This window comes from Eulemur rufifrons, chromosome 29, assembly GCF_041146395.1.
Source record: "Eulemur rufifrons isolate Redbay chromosome 29, OSU_ERuf_1, whole genome shotgun sequence".
NCBI lineage: Eukaryota > Metazoa > Chordata > Mammalia > Primates > Lemuridae > Eulemur > Eulemur rufifrons.
The window spans coordinates 10,392,008-10,411,063 of NC_091011.1; the positions used below are offsets into that span (position 1 = coordinate 10,392,008).

The 19,056-nt window shown below is 53.7% G+C and overlaps 1 protein-coding gene across 1 annotated transcript in view; it reads right to left on the reverse strand.

Moving 5' to 3' along the window:
* The window catches only part of ADCY1 (adenylate cyclase 1), a 149,056-nt gene that overhangs the window by 54,877 nt on the left and 75,123 nt on the right, over window positions 1–19,056 (reverse strand). Inside the window, exons 5-8 of the mRNA XM_069462359.1 lie at window positions 16,458–16,585; window positions 11,980–12,138; window positions 9,724–9,865; window positions 7,471–7,626 (exon numbers count right to left, since the gene is read on the reverse strand). Coding sequence (XP_069318460.1) covers window positions 7,471–7,626; window positions 9,724–9,865; window positions 11,980–12,138; window positions 16,458–16,585 — 585 coding nt within the window. The remainder of the gene's footprint in view (window positions 1–7,470; window positions 7,627–9,723; window positions 9,866–11,979; window positions 12,139–16,457; window positions 16,586–19,056) is intronic.

Sequence of the window (19,056 nt, forward strand, 5' to 3'; positions counted from 1 at the left end):
TTCTAAAATTCAACATCCACTTCTCATTGAAAGAAAAAATGCAAACACTAACCCACATGGGCTACATTCTTGAAATAATTAGGCATATACTATTACTCCTAACCCAAAGCATCAAAATTAGTGGTAAAAACCCTATTTTTTTAAACTGGTAAAGCCAAAACAAAAAAGAATGCCTGCCTCTATTACAATCATTTAGTATATTAATAGGATGGAAAAGAGGAAGCAAAATTATCATTATGTGAAATACATATTATTATAGATCAAGAAAATCCAAGAGAATTAAGCAAAAATTTATTGTAATCAGTTTTAGTAAGTATAAACCAAACAAGCTGACGTTTTTTCTTCACAAATTCAGATAGATATGGTGGAAATGATGCTTTTAAAAAATTCCTAGCCATGTTTAAAGAAAAAGCTCAGGAGACGGGGCAGGAGAGATCCTAGGTGGATCAGAAACAGAGAAAGAAAGACACAGCATCAAGCACACTGGTGATAGTTTAAACCATGCTAACATGCAATGTTGGCACAGGGGAGGATGCCAGGGCTCATATGCACCCTTGGTGGGAGGGAGCACAGCCAATGCTTGGGAGAGAACAATTTGGCAACAGCTGTCCCAAATTAAAATAAATATACCATTTCACCCAGCAATTTCACTACAAAGAAATACCCCCAGGCAATCCTTGTAACACTTGCTAAAATGTTTGTAAAAAAGGATGTTCACAGCACCAGTGGACATGAAAACCACTAGAAATGAAGTTCCCTTCTACCAACAAGCCAGTGGCCTTCGCATGGTGTGCCTGCAGCTGGAGGCCATCCAGCCACTCAGAAATGACTGGAATTTGTCTGTGCCTCTAGGATTGCTAAGGCACTGAGGGAAAAGAGTGTGTGGGACATGATAAATTCCACTGGCATTCACCTTCTGGTGCACACGTACATTGATTTCTGGAAGGAAACACAAAATGGTAGAGATTCTGGAGGACTTAATTTTTGTATCATGTGCGGATGTTACTTTTCATTTTTTTTTTATAAAGAAGCTTAGATATCTAAGTATGAAGAAGAGAAGGACAAAAACAGCATTCAAAAAAAGAGAGAGAATTGGGGGGCACCTGGGTGTATCTATTATAATCAAGGGACAAATGTGCTGTTGGGTATTAGGAAACTAGAATAGAAAAGTGTCACTACACTGGCTTGGGCAGGCAATGGCACATCCCCAACCTGATGGGCCCAGTCAGCGAGGAGCATCACAGCTTCTAACCGGCTGCGCACACACAAACACACCACACACACACACACACACACACGTGCGCAGACATCAGATGTACTGGACTTCACTTTACAAAACAATCAGAGATGTAAATGCACTTTCATGAACAAAAATGTTGTGCATGACTTGCTTTGTTTAAAAAAAAATAGAAATTACCTAAATATCAATGGAGATTGATTAAGTAAATGGTCTCTATTTAGGCTGGAAATCTACACAATGATTAAAACACATTTTTTGACAAATATTTAATAATATAAGGAAATGTTCATGATATATTGGCAAGTGAAAAAATAAGTAATCAAACTGCTTCTATATCGTCCAATCAAGTTTATTACAGATTGTAAAGATACACACTTAAGAAACTGGAAGGAACAAAATGTTAATGATAGCTTTGTGAGGATTAAAGATAAATGTTTTTCATTTTCTCCTTTGTGCATTTTTGTATTTATCCATGTTTTCCACAATAAATTACTTTTAAAATCAGAAAGAGTATTGAAAGAAGAAACTTGACAGGTGTAAATGCATTGGGGGCAAGGGGTTGATAGTAGGAGCTTATCCTTGGGGTACCATGAGAGCAGCTGTCAGGTGAGACCTGAAGCCAGGGTGGCTGCAGGGTCAGAGACCAACATCCCCCCACCCCCCGGGGACGTGCAGCTCACTGGGGAGGGGTGTATCCAACTCACCCAGAGGCATCAGATGTGTGGAGCATGACAAAGTTTTTCTGCCTAACCAAACTTTGGTCAGGCACCTGAACCTTCTCCCAGCCCAACTATGTGCTTCCTTGTAAAATCCAGCTTTAGCCAGAACCCTGCTAAGTCAGTTTAGCAAGAAACCCCTCATGATACCCGCTCACCGGTTCCTGATCCTCCAGGTGATGTCTGCTCACCCTGGCCTGTCTTCAGCAAGAATCCTGCTAGGCAGGTTTAGCCAGAACCCCTCTTACTCATCCTGTTTCCTTTTAGCAATTTTCCATCCATGACACCTCCTGTTCTTTGGCTCTAAATCCCTCCTTTCCGGTGCTGAATTCGGAGTTGAGCCCAATCTCTCTCCCCCACCGCAAGCCCCTATTGCCCTGATCCCTATACCCAGCGCAATGGATCTGACTAAGGTCTGTCTTACTGTGTTTTGGGTGCCATTGAATAATTTTCTTGAATGGCCCCCTCCCTTCTCGCCTCCCCCCTTCACAGCCCCGCTCCACCCGCGCCGCCGGACTGTGCCCTTGCGCGACACCGCCACCCAGCGGCCGACGCCGCGGACCGGAAGAACCCGGACTCGGAGCGAGAGGGCGGTGTGAGGCTCTGGGACTCAGGACAGGTTTGCTGGCAAAGCTGCGCCAAGGTCCCAGAGGGCCGAGTGCGCGCTCCCACCCGCCTCCCTGGGCTCCGTCAAGGGCTGAGGCTGGCCAGGCTGGGTCTGGAGGCGGGGCGGGCAGGAGCGGAGGAAAGGGCGGCAGGGGTGAGCCGCTGCGGGTGGGGACTGCTCTGTGCACACAGGTTGCACCTGTCCCAGACACACGCCCTGCTTGGCACCACCACAGGTGTCCCACAGAGGCCACTCCCATCACTGCTCTCAGTCACCGTCTGATGCCTCCCAGGGTGGAGACAATATTCTTTCCAGTTCGGACTTGTTTGCACTAATCACGAGGCAGCAGCGAGGAGCCCAGTCTGGAGGGCAGATGGCGAGGAAGGGGTGACATCTGAATAGCACAGGCCCAGGCTCCCTGGCTTACTCCCCACTCCACCCCTAGCCCCGCCCTCGCAGCACCTTCCCCGAAGCTGGGGGGAGGGTCAGAGGTGGAGACAAGATGTTTTGGCCAGTCTGGAGGTGCTGGCTGGGCTGCTGGCTGGAAGGGGTGGGGGCTGCAGGGGAAGAAGAGCTGCCTGCAGAGAGCTCCTGCACAGACAGGGAGGCAGGAAGCACCCTGGGGGACGGTTGGACAGGCAGACAGATGAGGCCCAAGCTTGGAGGCTGGGGACAGAGATGACAGGTGGGTGGGGCCAGGCTTAGCATGATGCCCACCCAAGGCAGAAGGGCCCAGCACCAGAGTGCAGCCCACCTGGAAGGGGCTGTAGGGGCCAGGGAGAGGCAGGGCTCAGGGCAAGACCATAAGGAGCAGGGATGAAAGCCCAGAGTGCAGGAGTCATGGCGGAGTGTTCAGAGAGAAGGAACACAATTGCGGAGGCCTCAGAGCCAGGACTTCGCCAGGGGAAGTGGATGTGCCGGACCCTAAGCCCAAGTCAGTCCAGGGTCTGGGCAGACAGATAACATGTCTGGAGTGGTCTGAGCTGGAGCCCGGGCTCCCGCACCCTGAGCACACAGGTGAGACCATGGGTGTGCGCCTGCTGCCAGGAAGACAGTGGGGACAGAGGGCAGAGGATGATACTGGGCACACCACCACTCAGAGAGTGTCCCTAGGGGAGGCAGGAGGGTGCAAAACCAGGCATCCACATCTTTGGCCAACATGGTGGACACAGAAGCCAGGCTTCGGCAGCCTGGGAATGAATGGAAATGAGGAATGTGAGCAGCAACTCCAGCGGCTGGGGTGAAAGGAGAGTGAGGGACCCTGCACACAAGCAGGTCTGCCCAGGCTGGGGTGCGATGGCACAGGTGGCTGAGGCTGATGGACCAGGAAGGCTGGGCTGCAGGCTCCCTGTAGATTCCTGGGGACACCAGCAGCAGGGTGGGGGCTGCAGTTGGTCTGAGAAAGTGGACCCCGGAAGCCCAGGTTTGCAGCCATTTCCAAACTGGGAGCATGCAGCTGGTGCCCGCCTGACATCTGAGCGTGCCACCGCCCCATAGATGCTGCTCTGTCCCAGGAGAGGGAGGAAGCACCTGTCTTGGTTTGTCAAACAGAGTTTGAATATGTGAGAGGCTGACGTGCTCTGCCTAGGAAAACGCCGGGATTCCTAAGTCTTATTAAACCCATGCCCCTCAGCAATTGAAGAAAGAATAATTTGCGCTGCCCCAAACCCCCAACTCAGCTGCTCTGAGTAAGTCTTAGGTGGAGAGAAGCCCTGATTTCCAATATTACCTTTTGCTTCAGGGCCCACAACAGCTCTGCACTCTCCTGCCTTTTTAAGAAATTTTGATTTTTGATGATTTTTAGTTCAACATGGATTCCTCTGGATTAAATTTGGCTTTTTAAAACATTGCTTGAAAATATTATTTATCTTGATGACTGAATCTTGGGCATGCACTTAAACTGTGCACCTAGCTCACCTCACCCTTGTCCCTGCCCTGTGGAGTTTGGTGGGGGGCCCAGATGCTGTGAGAAGAAGATAGCAATTAAATCTCTTTTTGTGCTTCAGTAATATGGCCAACAAGATAGCTTAAAAATCCTCCCATTAGATGGACACGTTTGAAGCTCTGACTCGGGGTGGCGGGGGACAAGGGCAACATACATAACCTAAACTTTTGTACCCCCACAATATGCTGAAATAAAAAAATATATATTTAAAAAAATCCTCCCATTACTAAATCTGACTGAAAAAAATTAAAATACACACATTTTCAAATGTACAAATGAACTGGCAAGAAAGTAAGGGAAATGATCAGGGAACAGAAACAATCGGGCAGGGGGAGTCCAGACAGGGCAGGGATGTGGGAGCCAGGGCTGCTCTGAGGGCAGCTGCACTCTCAGCTTCTGCAGTGTTGCATTTTTAATGGGGTCCTCACAGAACACCTGAGTGAAAAGCAAGGCTGGACTTGAGATCAGAGCCTCTGCGAGAATCCCCGGCCCTGAGAGGCTCCATCCTCAGCAAGGACGACCAGGGGAAGCACCTTGCCACGGCAGACGAGGCGGCTTAGCTATCTCGGACCGGGCGCTGAATGGAGGGGGAAGACACACACACACACACACACACACACCAGCTCAGCGGGGGCTATAATTCTAGCTATTGGGGACATCTAAAAACACAAACCAAGCATTTGATTCAAAGTAGCCCCCAGATCCTGGCAGACATAAAGGCCCATCTTCTTTGATAGCATACACTGCGCACACAGCGTATTACAGAATTTTCAGATAAAGTTCTGTCGAATGTGAGCTCATGGTCAAAACCACTCACACAGAAAATCCTTGATGTGATAAGCCGCCATGAGCCAGAATCAGCACATTTTTGCCTTTTCTTGGGAAGCCTCTAAAACTGCAGTAACTAAGTTTTTTTTAAAAGACATAAGACCCATAAAGGCAGAGAAAACAACAGTGGAGAAAGCAGTAACACAGGTTTAGAAAACAGAAAATCGGTCACATGCAACAATGCAGACCCAAGAAGGTAAGAACCACGCTGGTGACGGAGAAAGCCAGGCATGTTCAAAAGGCTCAGGTGTCGGTGGCAACAGCTTCTCAGGTCAGAAACTGTCTAAGAGGCAGCTCACCCTGCGCTCCTGGGACACGGCCCTCACTGACCCAGAGAAGATTGGTGGTGGGGGCGGGGGGGGGGGGAGGGAGGGCGGAGGGGGCGGGTACGGGGCTCTCTGGCCCAGGGTTAGGACATGAGGCCCCCACCCCACCCTCAGCAGAAGATTAGATGACTCACAGGTGACCCTGCCTGACCCGAGAGGAAAGACACCCTGCAGTGAAGCCCGAAGAGGAAAACCTCCCCCGAGACTCCGAGACTCGGCACTTCCAGTCGACTCTGACTCGCCCAAGAACCAACAGAAGGGCCATTGACACCTACGGAAGATGTAGTCACAATTGAAGCTGCTCCGGGGAAATGGAGATGTTTCTGGGACAACAAAACATGACAATAATAATAAATCTCAGCAAGACAAAATGGGAAAAAATATAGCCCTTAAGTGGGAATAGGGTGTCATAAAAAGAAATATTCAGGAAACAAAAGAAGTTCACAGAAAATTTTTTTCAGTATAGCTATAGAAATTAAAATCTCAATAATAAGTGTTGGATGATAAAGGTGAAGAAATTGTCCAGTGGAGTGGGTGGAGAGAGAGGAGAATGAGACCGGTTCAGAAGGTCCAAAACCCAAATAGGAGTTTCAGAAAAAAAGAACAGGGAAAACGGAGGAAAGAAATAATCACCAGAATAACCCCTGACCATTCCCAGAGGCGGATCCTCCGGGTCCAGGGGGTCGCTGCCCCGAAGCATGAAAGTAGACCTAGATCAAGGCTCATCGTAGCACCAGTTCAGAACACTGGGCACTGTGAACGGGTTCTCAAACTCCCGAGACCGAGGACACACACAAGTGTCCCACCAAGGGCCTGGAACTGAAACGGCTCTGAGCTTCTCCCCAGCAACTCTGGAAGCTGGAACACAGTGAGGCAAAACAAAGATAACGGCCAACCTCAGTGGACCAAACGTTTGTCCCCAAAATCCATGTGTTGAAGCCTCAGCCCCCAACTTGAAGGTCCCTAAGGTGGGGCCTCAGGGGGTGATTAGACTTAGATGAGGTCACGATGGATTAGCGCCCTCACAAGGAGAGGGAAGACCCCAGAGCCCCCTCCCCCTGTCGTGTGAGGACACAGGGAAAGACGTCACTACAAACCAAGGAGAGGCCTCAGGAGAAACCCACCCTACCCATACCTTGATCACGGACTTCTTGCTCTGGGCCTGTGAGAAACACCTGTCTGTGGCTGAAGCCACCTGGGCTGTGGTATTCCGTCACCCAGCCCCAGCGGACGAACAGGCCTAGAAACCGAGACCCTGACACACCAGCAGGCTGCAAGGCTCACTGGTATGCAGGGCTGTAAAGATGGCTTCACACACGCCAGGCCCCCAGCTCTCACCTCCTCTGTTCCCTCCACAGCCAGCTGCGGGCCGGATCCATGCAAACGAGGGAGTGAACCCGAGAGAGGAGCTCGTGTGACATGAGAAGGAGAGATGGGCGGCCAGCGGGGCTCCCGCAAGTGGAAGGGGCCATCCTGAGACGGCACTGAGCTACAGATCAAACTGTCATCTGACCAGAATGAATATCCTGACAGCGATTTTGACAGCAGGTGGGATTTCAGCTTGAACATACAGATGGATCCATAGGTGAGGGACAAATGCAGAGACTACCAAGAAGCCAAAGAGTACAAGATGACACAAAGATTTGTGCAGGAAAGAAAAAGTAGCTCAGCCATGTTTACAAGATTATAAGCATGTGAACCGCTAGTCCTGAACCGCTAACCCAAATTGCATGGGACCGTATCGGGAGGGCAGGACAGAGATCACACCCGTCAGCTTGGGCACAGTGGCTTCTCAGGCTGCTCCGTACCTTGTCATCATCCTCACAGGTCATGACATTGGAGAAGGGGATCTCGGCCTTGAACATCTTCCGGCAGTGCATGAGCTGCACCAGCAGGTAGCAGACGGTCTTGAACTTCATCCTCTTTGCCGGTTTTATATCTGAGAGAATCAGGCCTGGAAATATCTGTCCAAACACACAACAGGCAAGGAGAGATGCTGTGAAGGAGACACATGGCCTTCCAGGCTGGAAACATGACACTGACAGCAACAGTCACCCCAGGGTGCTGGGAGTCATCTGCTCAATGCCTACTCCACACCAGGCATTGGGGGACATGCCAGGAATACAGCAGTGAACAGAACCTCAAACCATTTCCAAAACACTCCATTCTCAAACCATACCAAAGGCCTAGAGAAAATAAAGCAACACATTGAGTCCTGGGCCACAGTGGAGACAGGGTTTGAGGCCCAGGTCAGGAAAGACCACCCAGGCTTGGAACCAGTGTCACTTCACGGTTTCTGTTCTCCCGTCCAGTTCCCAGCACACCCCATTCTACAGAAAGGCCTGGGAGGCCTGCACGCTGGCCAGCACCCACGGCCTGGGCTCTCACCTGCCAGATGCAATGAGCGTCACCCAGGCACCCCCTGGGGCCTTCTCAAGATCCAACGAGGTGACAGAAAAGTGGGAACCTAAGAACTCTGGGGATAAGGGAACGGTAACCATTCTTGCCGGTGTGCCTGTCCTCTCAGTGAGCTGAAAGCTCCGGCCCGACAGGACAGCAGTTCTCACCCCACCTGTTCTCCAAGAACGCAGTGCCCCCCTGGCTCACCTGCAGCCGGCCCCTCCCGGGCCTCCCGCCCACCTCTCACCTTCACCGGCCCCTAGCCCCTTATCTCCTCTATGCTTCAAAACAACAAAACGCCCTTCTGCGTTGGGGCATTCTCACTCTTCCCTTCTCACCATGCAAACTTCTCTAAAGAGGGAGCTGCCCGCTGTCCTGACCTCTCCACCTCTGTATGCCCTCAAACCACAGGACCTCAGAGCTATTGTCTGTGTCAGTGTGACCGAGCCTGGAGGCCAGCATTCACTCAGTCACACTAAGGCTTACTCCCATACACTGTTTCTTTAGAAAGAACCAGCACAGGAAATAGCCTTGTCCCCTCACCTGGGCCCTGCACCCTTACCTGAACCCAGCACTCTCACCTGAACCCTGTACCCTCACCTGAACCTGCACCCTCACCTGGGCATCCTCACCTGGGCACCCTCACCTGAACCCTGCACCCTCACCTGGGCATCCTCACCTGGGCATCCTCACCTGGGCACCCTCACCTGAACCCTGCACCCTCACCTGAACCCTGCACCCTCACCTGGGCACCCTCACCTGAGACTGCACCCTCACCTGGGCACCCTCACCTGAGACTGCACCCTCACCTGGGCACCCTCACCTGGGCACCCTCACCCGGGCCCTGCACTCTCACCTGAGACTACAACCTCACTTGGGCACCCTCATCCGGGCCCTGCACTCTCACCTGGGCCCTGAACCCTCACCTGAACCCTGTACCCTCACCTGCACCTGCACCCTCACCTGGGCACCCTCACCTGAACCCTGCACCCTCACCTGAACCCTGCACCCTCACCTGGGCACCCTCACCTGGGCACCCTCACCCGGGCCCTGCACTCTCACCTGAGACTGCAACCTCACTTGGGCACCCTCATCTGGGCCCTGCACTCTCACCTGGGCCCTGAACACTCACCTGAACCCTGTACTCTCACCTGAGACTGCAACCTCACCTGAGCCCAGCACCTTCACCTGCTTGACTCCTAGAAGCAGCTTGGTCACTCCTGATCATGTCTAAATCGCTTTTCTCTGGGCAGGGTGACCTCAAGTGCCCCACATAAGATGATCACAGCCCACCTGTGTGCCCAGCACCTCTCAGTTCACGAAGTTCCCCATCCCTGACCCCCCTGCAGGGTTTCATGCCCACTTTGCAAGGGAGGCAGTGAAGGCTTGGGGGTGAGGGGGAGGACACAGGATGGCCCAGCCCTCAGGTGACCCCAGATCTCTGACTAGGAGGTCATGCTCCCTCCCCCTCCTCACCTGGTCTCCTCTCCACACCTGTAAGAGGCAAGGCCCAGGAAAACGTTAGCAGGACACCCCTCTCTGCCTTAGCAAGTTCACACCAGAGCAGCAGTGATTAGAGAAGTAGGAGCAGCTACATCTTCAAAGCTTTGCCCAGGCCCAGCAGTTAAGGCCCAATCAATACAGGTGGTTCTGGGGCCTACCTTTCTGCGATGGGATGGCACAATAAAAAAGGTTTCGATATTATGAGTTTTCAGGAAACTGTTCCTCTCATGTCCATAACCTGGTTCTACCTCGTAGTCCCCATTCAAGCATGCCAGGGTCGTCTTTGTGATATGAACCTTCCTACAAAAAAAGCAGGCAGAGAGGCGGGCTGAGTGGCAACGTGCTGCTGCCCAGAGTCCCAGAGTCCGCAGGGGCACAGGCAGAGGCTGCTGCCCCAGCCCAGGGCAGGCTCCGCCAGGAGACTCACATTCCAGGCAAGTCTGCCCTGCCAGGAGGGGGCCCTGGGCAGACGGGGCGGGGCAGAGCAGGACGGAAAGTGCCCAGGGGAGAAGCAGAGAAAGAAGCTGAGGAAGGGAGAATACCGGGCCAGGGGAGGACACAGGAACCAAAGGAGAGAAACACAAACATCAGAAGGTTGCATTAGGGAAGGTGAGAAAGGAAGAAGTGGCAGTGAGGTGAGGAAGAGGAGAAATGGGAGCCCCTGCCCAGACAGCTGGAGTCTGCTCTGTCAGCAGAAGCAGTGGGCAGACCCCGCCAGGCAGCCAGAGTCAGGGCTGGCTCCCGGGCCAGCCGAGGTGTCCACACAGGAGGTGAGGGCGGGGCAGGGAGGTGAGAAACGCACGTGGGGCCAAGGTGCTCACGCCTCCCCAGGCCGGTCTCTGGCGAGGGCAGGAGAACCCCTGAGTTAATGTCACGCAGCAGAAAATGCAAACACGAGGAGCAGACAGCACACCCCACAGCCCCCGCTGCCTAGCAGAGCACGCGGGTTTGTGAGATGAGAAGCAAACTCCCCATTGTTCAAACCCGCTCCCCGCAAACCCAAATCTTCCCTTCACCGCACTATCTTCTGATTCCTTACAGGGGATTCAAAATCGAACTCTAAGGTGGCTGAAGGTGAAAGCAGGAAGCTGGCTCCAGTGATGGACGGACTGAGAGGCAGAGCTCCCAAACTCACTGGGACCGGAGAGGGCGAGGACAGGGCTGGGGTGGCTCAGTTATGATCCTCAGAGGAGGGCGCGGACGGGAGCTGGAGGGACAGTGAGGGACTGCCAGGCCAGGAAGAGAAGAAGCCATGAGGGGCCCAGAGGGGGACACAGGCAGGTTCTCCAGCTCCAGCCTGCGCCACATGCTGGGTGCTGCCCCGTCCACAAGTGCCATTTCTTGCCATCAATCCAGAGCCCAGTCCCCACTAGGATGCTCCTTGGGTGCCCCAATCAGAGGCTCCTGTTGGCCCCAGGTAGGCAGGATGATCACTCGGAGCAAGCCTCAGCCCTTGCCACTGGCTGCCTCCTCCTGGGAGGCCCTGGGCATGCCTGAGACACTGTCACCCCCCATCAGCCTGGCCCTGAACTGCAAAGGTCACCCAGGCTGTCTGGAAGCTTCCAAGCACCAGTGGTCTCTAAAAAGGCAAGTATGTGTCCATTCCTATATTCAGTTGGTGCCTCATTCATTCCTTCAGCAATGGAGATGGACGGCTGTGTAGCCCGGCCTCCTAGAGCTGACAAGGAGAGGAAGACGTCAGCTCTCGTTGAGGTCCTTGCTCTACGGCGGGCCCTGAGCATGCCGAGGGGCAGCCAGCACTCTGGAGAGGTTGCCAGCTCTGGGCAGCTGCTGCAAAATCCCACAAAAGGGAGAATACAGCACTCTGGTCAGCAGAGGTGTGTGCTGGAATCGTTCTTGAAGACGCAGCTGAGCCTGCCACAGTGCGTGGCCACTGACAGCCCCTGGCCTTTTTAAGCAAGCTCAAAGACCTTGTTGTCTGTGACCCAGACGTCCACGAGCTCCCGGCCTGAGCCCACTCCTGGATGGCTGTGTGGAGCTCAGGGACAGAGGGCTCTAAAGTCACAGCACTTTCCATCTGTACATTTGAGACAATGAAGCCAAAGACAGTGAAACAGAGAAGCAATGATAAGCTGTGGGGAAGGACAGCACCATGCCACCAGCAACAATCCCCACGTGCACCTGCATCTGGGCTTCCAGTCCAACTCCGGCTTTCTGCAGACGTACACCGGGCCCGGAGGGGCAAAACGCCCAGCCCAGGGCAGCAGCGGGGCTGGGCAGGACCCCCACCATGGGATGCACTTGGCAGATGCAGCTGGGACAAGCAGGCCCCTCTGGGGTCCTGGCACCGAGGGTCAAACTGGAATCCTGGGCCTCTGTGTCCAGAGTGAGGACTCAGGCCAAGGACACACAGCCACTGTGCACCTCCCCCTTCAACCCTGTCCCTGACTTACCCAGGTAGGCCAGCGGCTTCCATAACGTTGGCCAGGGTCACATCATTGGACCACACATCATACTGCCACTTGCGCAGGCCCAGGACGCCACAGAGGACCCTGCCCGTGTGCAGGCCCACACGCATGTTCAGGTCCACTTCGGTGGCCTCGGCCACGGACCTGCAACACAGGCACAGAGCATGGGGGTGGAGCCTGCCTGGCATCCTACCTGGTGGGCTGCCATGTCTGCACGCCTAGGCCGTGAGCACCAGGGGAGCTGGGCTTGTCCCTGCTGCACGCTGCCTGAGCGTGAGGCTTCTCGGCCTGTTGGTGGATGGCGGCACCTTCCTGTGCCACCCATGAGCTGATGGCCCCAGGCAGGCAGGGTGGCTCCCGGCCATGCTCCTGGCCAGCTCACAGAGCGTCCACATCAGCCCATGAGTCCCCTTCCCACCCAGGGCAGTCTCTAAAGGGAAATGAGTCCAGGACCCCCAAATCCCACATGGGTCTGGTCACCACTGTCTTTGGAGGGTGGCATCAGGATGGTCTGGGTTCACAAAGGTCTCTGTGCAGCCACTGCCCCATTGAGGGCCCACACCTGCCTGCTGGCCACAGGGAGGTGACAACCCGGCAGGAACAGGGGACAAGATCTGCAGCCTACGCACGTGCTCTGCCTCCCCATCTGCTCCCTGACACACACTCGGCCTTGGGCCTCAGTGCAAATGTCCCGTTCTCGGGGTCAGGTACTAGAGCCTGGTCCAGATGTGAGGCCGGTTACGTGAGGGCTTTGACCAGGAGCTGGGGTAGGGATGACAGAGCACGGGGAGGGGCCCCAAGCAGGGGAACCGAAGGCTGAGCAAGTGCTGAAAGAATTGAGAACCTCGGGGAATCCCAGACCAGCCTGGCTGCCTTTGGAGGCACCGATACCCGTGTGAGCCTGTTCCTCGTGTGTAAGCCTGGTCTGGCTCTGACGATCTCTGACATCATTTAATCTCTATTCCAGCGCACCCCAGTGCTTAAGGGAGTAGGCCAACCTCCTGTTCTTTCTGTCTCATCAAGTGTGAAAATACTGGGACTCTGTCACCATGAGGTGGTGACAACAGACAGCTGGCTCAGACCTCGCTGCTGACACACATCCAAGTCGGAGTCCCGGGAGTCCTAGTACATGTCCAGCTTCAGTAGACTCAGGAGTGTGCGTGCCACAGATTTACAGAAAAAGCTATTGGAACTTAAACTATTGATATACCTTTAATACCTACTTAGTTTTACACATTTTAATGTGTTTTTTTTTTTAATTTTAATTTTTTTCCTGTCACTTGCCAATCTCCAATTAGAGGCACTGAAACAAAACACTGAAGTTAAATTTTTTTTCAAAATTTACGAAATGAAATGAATATGAAAAAATATAAATACTAAAACTTGCGAATGGTATTTTTGTGAACTTTCAACGTTTCTACCTCTGTAGTCATGGACTTCTGAGACCCTTGTCCACCTCCGTCCCCAGATCCCCTCAAGCCCACCGCAGCAGACCTTCAGCTCCCAGCGAGCGGCACCGCGGCCACCTCCAACCAAAGCCACGCAGACACACGACATCCGCCACCCGGCACTTTCTACCAATACTCTCCATCTTCTATCTTTCCCAACAGATTCTGCCTCAAATATCTCAATGCTGGTGTCATCAGACTGGCAGTTAACAAGACAATTACTTCTAAATAAATTATGCATCCAGAACTGCTCTCAAGGCGACGCCTCCTGGGATGCCCAAGCTGGCTTTGCCCAAATCCAACCGAACCTTCAACTTCATCTCCAAGGAACATGATTTCCACAGCCCTTTTTGTCTTTATTTGTCCTATTTTTTCCTGATTTGTGCTCTGAGGTTCACTTACTTATCTCCAGTATGTTTTATGCAGGGGTAAGTCTGACACCATCTGCAGCCCTGACCCAGGCCCTCTGTGCTGGACCCCAACAGGGAGGGAACGAGGAAGTGGCCCAGCCTGTGGCAGAGGGGCCACTGTCAACCCCATGGCATAAATAAACTCTGCAAGGCTGAAACCTAATCGTGGCTACACGGAAGGACGGGTGAGGATACATTTGTTCATTTGTTCCAGGAGCATCTACTGAGCTCACTCACTCCAGCCATTACTCTAGGCACTGCAGGCACAGCCACGCACGTAACAGAGGAAAAAGCAGAGAAAGGACACTACAGAAGCCAACTTGCTATCACCTATGCAGAATTTCCAGAACAACAACATACCTGCCCACAGCAGCCTCCAACCCAACGCAGCAAGAAGGGTAGAGCAAACAGCTCCGATCCCCATGTGCTCAAACTCATAACCTCAACTTGGGCTCCTCATTTCCCCTCCTGGGCCTCAGTTTCCCCATCTGTAAAAATGCAGATTCTCAACCTGGAATATATAAGATTCAGAAGCTCTGTGCACACAGGCATTGCTTCCCCTGCAGAAAACCCATCCCTAAATTTTTCAACAGGTCTGGCTCTGAAAACTAGAATCCAGTAACTAGAGGAGGTAATCCCCAAGTTACTCTCTGCTGAGAAACTGAGGCATGCTCTGTGGCTCAGACACACACCAGCTCGTTAAAAAGCAAGGTGCTGTGGGAACAGCCCAGCTGCCAGGTGGACAAGGCCCCGGGCATCCCTTCTCACAGGACCTCCAGAGCTCCAGCCAGGGAAACAGGGTCTACCGGAGACCACAGGACATGCAAGCTGGACTTGCCAGCCCAAAGGGGAGTCAGAGAAGGAAAAGCGCAGGCCATTCACTTCTAACTTAGTTCAATAAGGTAAACCAAAAATACGCAGACCAAGAGCAAGGCCACATCTGCATTAAATCTATTTATCAAAATGGCACCTCGCATGCTTGGTGGTCATGGGGAAGAATGCGATTCCTGTTTAGATCTGACTCGCGGTTTGCCTACGGGCCAACCCCCACGAAGTAGACAGCACCACTACAGGTACACAGAACCGTGTGGCTTCACAGGGGGTCCTGCAGCATCAGCACTGATGAATCAGTGCCTGCGGTGGCTGCTAGAACCGACTCTATGCAGGCCCATTTAATCTGAGACCCTACTAAATCCTCACAATTCAGAGATGCAAACACTATTTCTCCATTTTACAGCAAAGAAAATTTAGGTTCCAAGGAAACAAACGTCACCTCAAGGATGAATGCCAGGAACCCAGTAGGCCTGTCGGCCTCGCTGGGGGTCAGAAGCCCCAGCCACCCAGGAAGAGCAGTGGCTGGGGACCAGCTGGCTGACACTGGGAAATGCCACTGCGGTCGGCCAGCACTGCTGAGCAGGAGCAGATTCCTGGGGTGACTTAGTACTGAAGGCCTGTCTGGGAGGGAAAGAGCTGGCGGTGCCTCTCAGCCGGGAGGAGTCTCAGCAGAAAAGAGCGGGTGGGCACAGATCGCACATGGAACATCTCACTGGTCGGGGAGAGGGGCTCAGACCTGGGAGTCCCCCCAAGGCAGACACCGGGGAGGGGCTCAGGCCTCATCTGGCATCACTGGCAGTGTCCGCAGGGCTCTGCTTTGCTCATGTGTCCCCAACGGGCAGGTGCCAGGACTGAGCTTGCTGCCCAAGGCGCTGGCGGGATCCCTCCTGATGCCCGTCTTGCGGTCACGCTGTCTGCAGGAGCATGGCGTGGGTAGCCCTCAATACAGTGGTGCAGTGCGGCCTCACCCCATCTCCACAGCCTGTTTGTTGGGGTACTGTGCATCCTGTCACCCGGAAGCTCCTTCATCACATCTCTCTTCACACAGTTCTTGAACTATTACTTTGCTGCTCCAGCTATGAAACTATACACCAATCCCTGTTAAACCGTCTCATTGCAGCACACCCGTCTCCCCATACTTTGAGATGTGCAAACTTCGATCTACACTTCATACATCGGCTCAACCTGCCAGCTCCTCACCTTCCCTAACTTGACGAAAGCCTCTACGCCTTCATCCCAGCCTCTGATAAGGATGACGACAGGACACGATGCACCAAGACATGGGCAGACCAGCCACACGGGTGCACGATCACCCCGTGAAGACTCACCTGCCCATCCCAGCCCTCTCGCTCCATGCAGAGAGCACCTGAGACCCATCACCTGCCCGGAGGAAGAACAAGCACAGACTTACTTCCTTCTAAAATGGAATTCAGCTGGATTGGAGCCAACCTGTTCTGAACAGCTCATCCAGCTAAGCTATAAAGGTAATACTTTTCTTGCACAACTCATGAATATCTGACAGTATGTGGGGTTCCTGTGGACAAAGAAATACAATCACACACAAACTGTAAAGGAGGCAACCATGGAATCGTCCTTCAGAGCTCAGGCGGGACTTGCCGGGCCCAGCAGCTCCTGATGCTGGCTCCTCCTCTGCAGCCGCGGACGGACCCACCAGGGCAAAGCAGGCTATCCAGGGCGGAAGGTGGCTCGGCCTCCACTCCTCAACCTGGGGATGCCATGGGCTGCTCCTCCCATCCCCCAGGGCACTTACGTGATGGTGTCGATCATGTCGAGCCCCATCTCCACGCAGCAGTGGGCGTGGTCGGTCTTGGGCTGGGTGAGGCCTGACACGCAGTAGTAGCAGTCCCCAAGGATCTTGATGCGGCGACAGTGGTTTTCCTTCAGGGGAGAGCAAAGCACATGGTAAGAGACGGTGCCACAGTGGCCCAGGGCACCTCTGCCTCCTTCACCATCTCCAGATATTGGTGACCACTGAGCATGGGTACAATGCAGCCCAGGCCACACCCTTCAGTGATCAGCACAGCCCCGAGGGCTGGGACCAGGCTCACACTGATGTCCCCTCCCTCCTCTCACCTTACTCAGGGCCTCTTTCCCCTTGGGGTGTCCGTCCCTCCCACCCTCTTCACTCAGCCAGCCAGCCCTGTAGATCAATCCTTCAAGGTGCAACTGGAAAGCCACCACCATGGGGAATCTTCCCCAACCCCCTGAACTCCATTCCACAGCACCTCCCCTGGTGGCCCATGCACACTGTCATGGACAGCCCTTCTGGAACATGCTAGATCCCTCCCCGGCCCCCCGCAGCCCCTTGTCCCCAGGAAGGGCAGGCCTCACTCATCTGGGGCTCCTGACCTCCCCACCCACGGGCCACACCAGGGACTGTGCATTCGCTCATTTACACAGTGGTATGGATAAGAAGAGCCACACCTGCCTCTCGGGTCCCAGTGAGCACGGGGAGAGTTAAGCAACTACATACATTATTCTGATCTATAAATGTCAGCTGGGATTATTATTGTGACTGTTGTTTTTAAGGAAAGCATTAAAACAGCAGTTCCAAAATATTTCCATTTTAGTACCCCTTTACATCTTGAAATAACTGAGGACCTCACAAAAAATTTATGTGTAGATGGCTGACATTTACCAATAAGAAGCAACAACTAAGAAACTTTTTTAAACGTACGAATGCATTTAAAAATAATAGTATCCATTGCGTGTTAACATAAATAACATTTTTTGGAAAAATATGGCATTTTCCCAAACAAAAGACAGTGAGTGAAAAGCGTGGTGTCGTGGTCCACTTCTGGAAGCCTCTTCAGTTCTGTCTCCAGGGCAGACAGCGGATTCCTGGCCCCCTCCCGCACCCGTCCCTTAGGCAGCCCTGCTCTCGTGGCTGCCTGTGAAGAGGACAGCCTCACACGGGCATGACACTGAGGGATGAAGGACCTCACGGACCCCCGATGGTGTCCTAAGGCCGGGGAACTCCTCGGCCCACTGTGAGAACACATCTATGGCTTCTGCTTAGTTTTACCCTTTGGTTTCTTACAAATTAGCTGACTCCTGCAGGTTCTCTTGAATGCTGTGAGTTATCACAGCACGTTTGGGATGAGAATTCTCAGCGCCCACGACCCCTGTGCTCACTCATGCTCCACACTTCAGGGGAAACCCAGGGCCGGTGTGGAGTGGGTCAGGGCAGCAGGGGGCTGTGCTGGCCGCTGGGAGCCCCAGGCCCCACGCTAGGCAGGGGGGTCAGCCTAGCAGCTGAATGGATGAGGTCCCCTCAGGCCTGTCTATGGGAGTATCTTCTCAGAGTTAAGCAGACAGATGAACCGTCTGCTGTCCCGATATGCCCTCTGGACCCTGAGAGATGTCCCTGGCCAGCGCTGAGCCTCTGAGAAGAGGGTGCTGTCAGGCATGCAGATGGCTCCACGTGTAGCTCCTTCCACCCCTGGACTCCCTCAGCACGCCAAGGCCCTGGACACACAGACAAGGGGAGGAGGTGAGTGGAGGCTTCAACCTGCCAGAGAGACAGAGAACAGCCTTGGAAAGCCCAGTGTCCAAGTCCACTCTGTCAGGACCCTGCAGCCTCCTCCCCTGACAGGGAGCTGGTTGCAGAGTGGCTGGCAAGAGTCTGTTCTGGCCACCTAAGGTCCCCTCCACCTCTGTGTAACCATGGCAGCCACTTAACCCTTAGGACACTGGCCTCCATCCATGGGAGAGGTTTCTCCCACAGCAGCCCCCAACCCCAGCAGGCTGTGCTCGGGCTGACACAGCCTGTCACGGGGGCTTGGGAGCAGGTGCTTGTGTCCACTCGGCCTGAGGGCAGGCTGCCGTCTCCTGTGTATCCTACGGGGTCTGACTATGCCTGCTTGGAGGCTGGTTGTGGTGACCCCACAACCATCTGAGTGAGGGTCTTAGCTCAGTGGCCAGCACCGTGGTTACTGTCACCGCAGCAATGCCAGGGCCTGGGACCACGGTCAGTGCTCACGGAAAGGGCAGCATCTTGTCCCAGAGAAGATACGGCTGGGAGGCCAGTGCCTGACACGGTGCCAGCCCCTCGCCTGGAAGATCTACAGCCACTTCCAGAGCTCTAAGATGCCCAAGCCCCTCTAGGGCCAGCTCTGAAGAAGTGCAGTCCAGGGAGGCCAGAGGACGATGCAGGGACCCCACACTGTTCCCCATTCTGAGAAAGCTGGTAAGTCCCAGGACCTGGGAGCACCCCCAGCAGAAGGAGAAGGTGGGAAGGGAAGGCCTGAATTAATCCAGTTTTTGCCCCTAAGTGACTGCATTCAAAACCCAAACTGGCCAAGTGCTATTAACTTTGTAAGACTGAGTGTTTGGCTATCAGTGGAAAA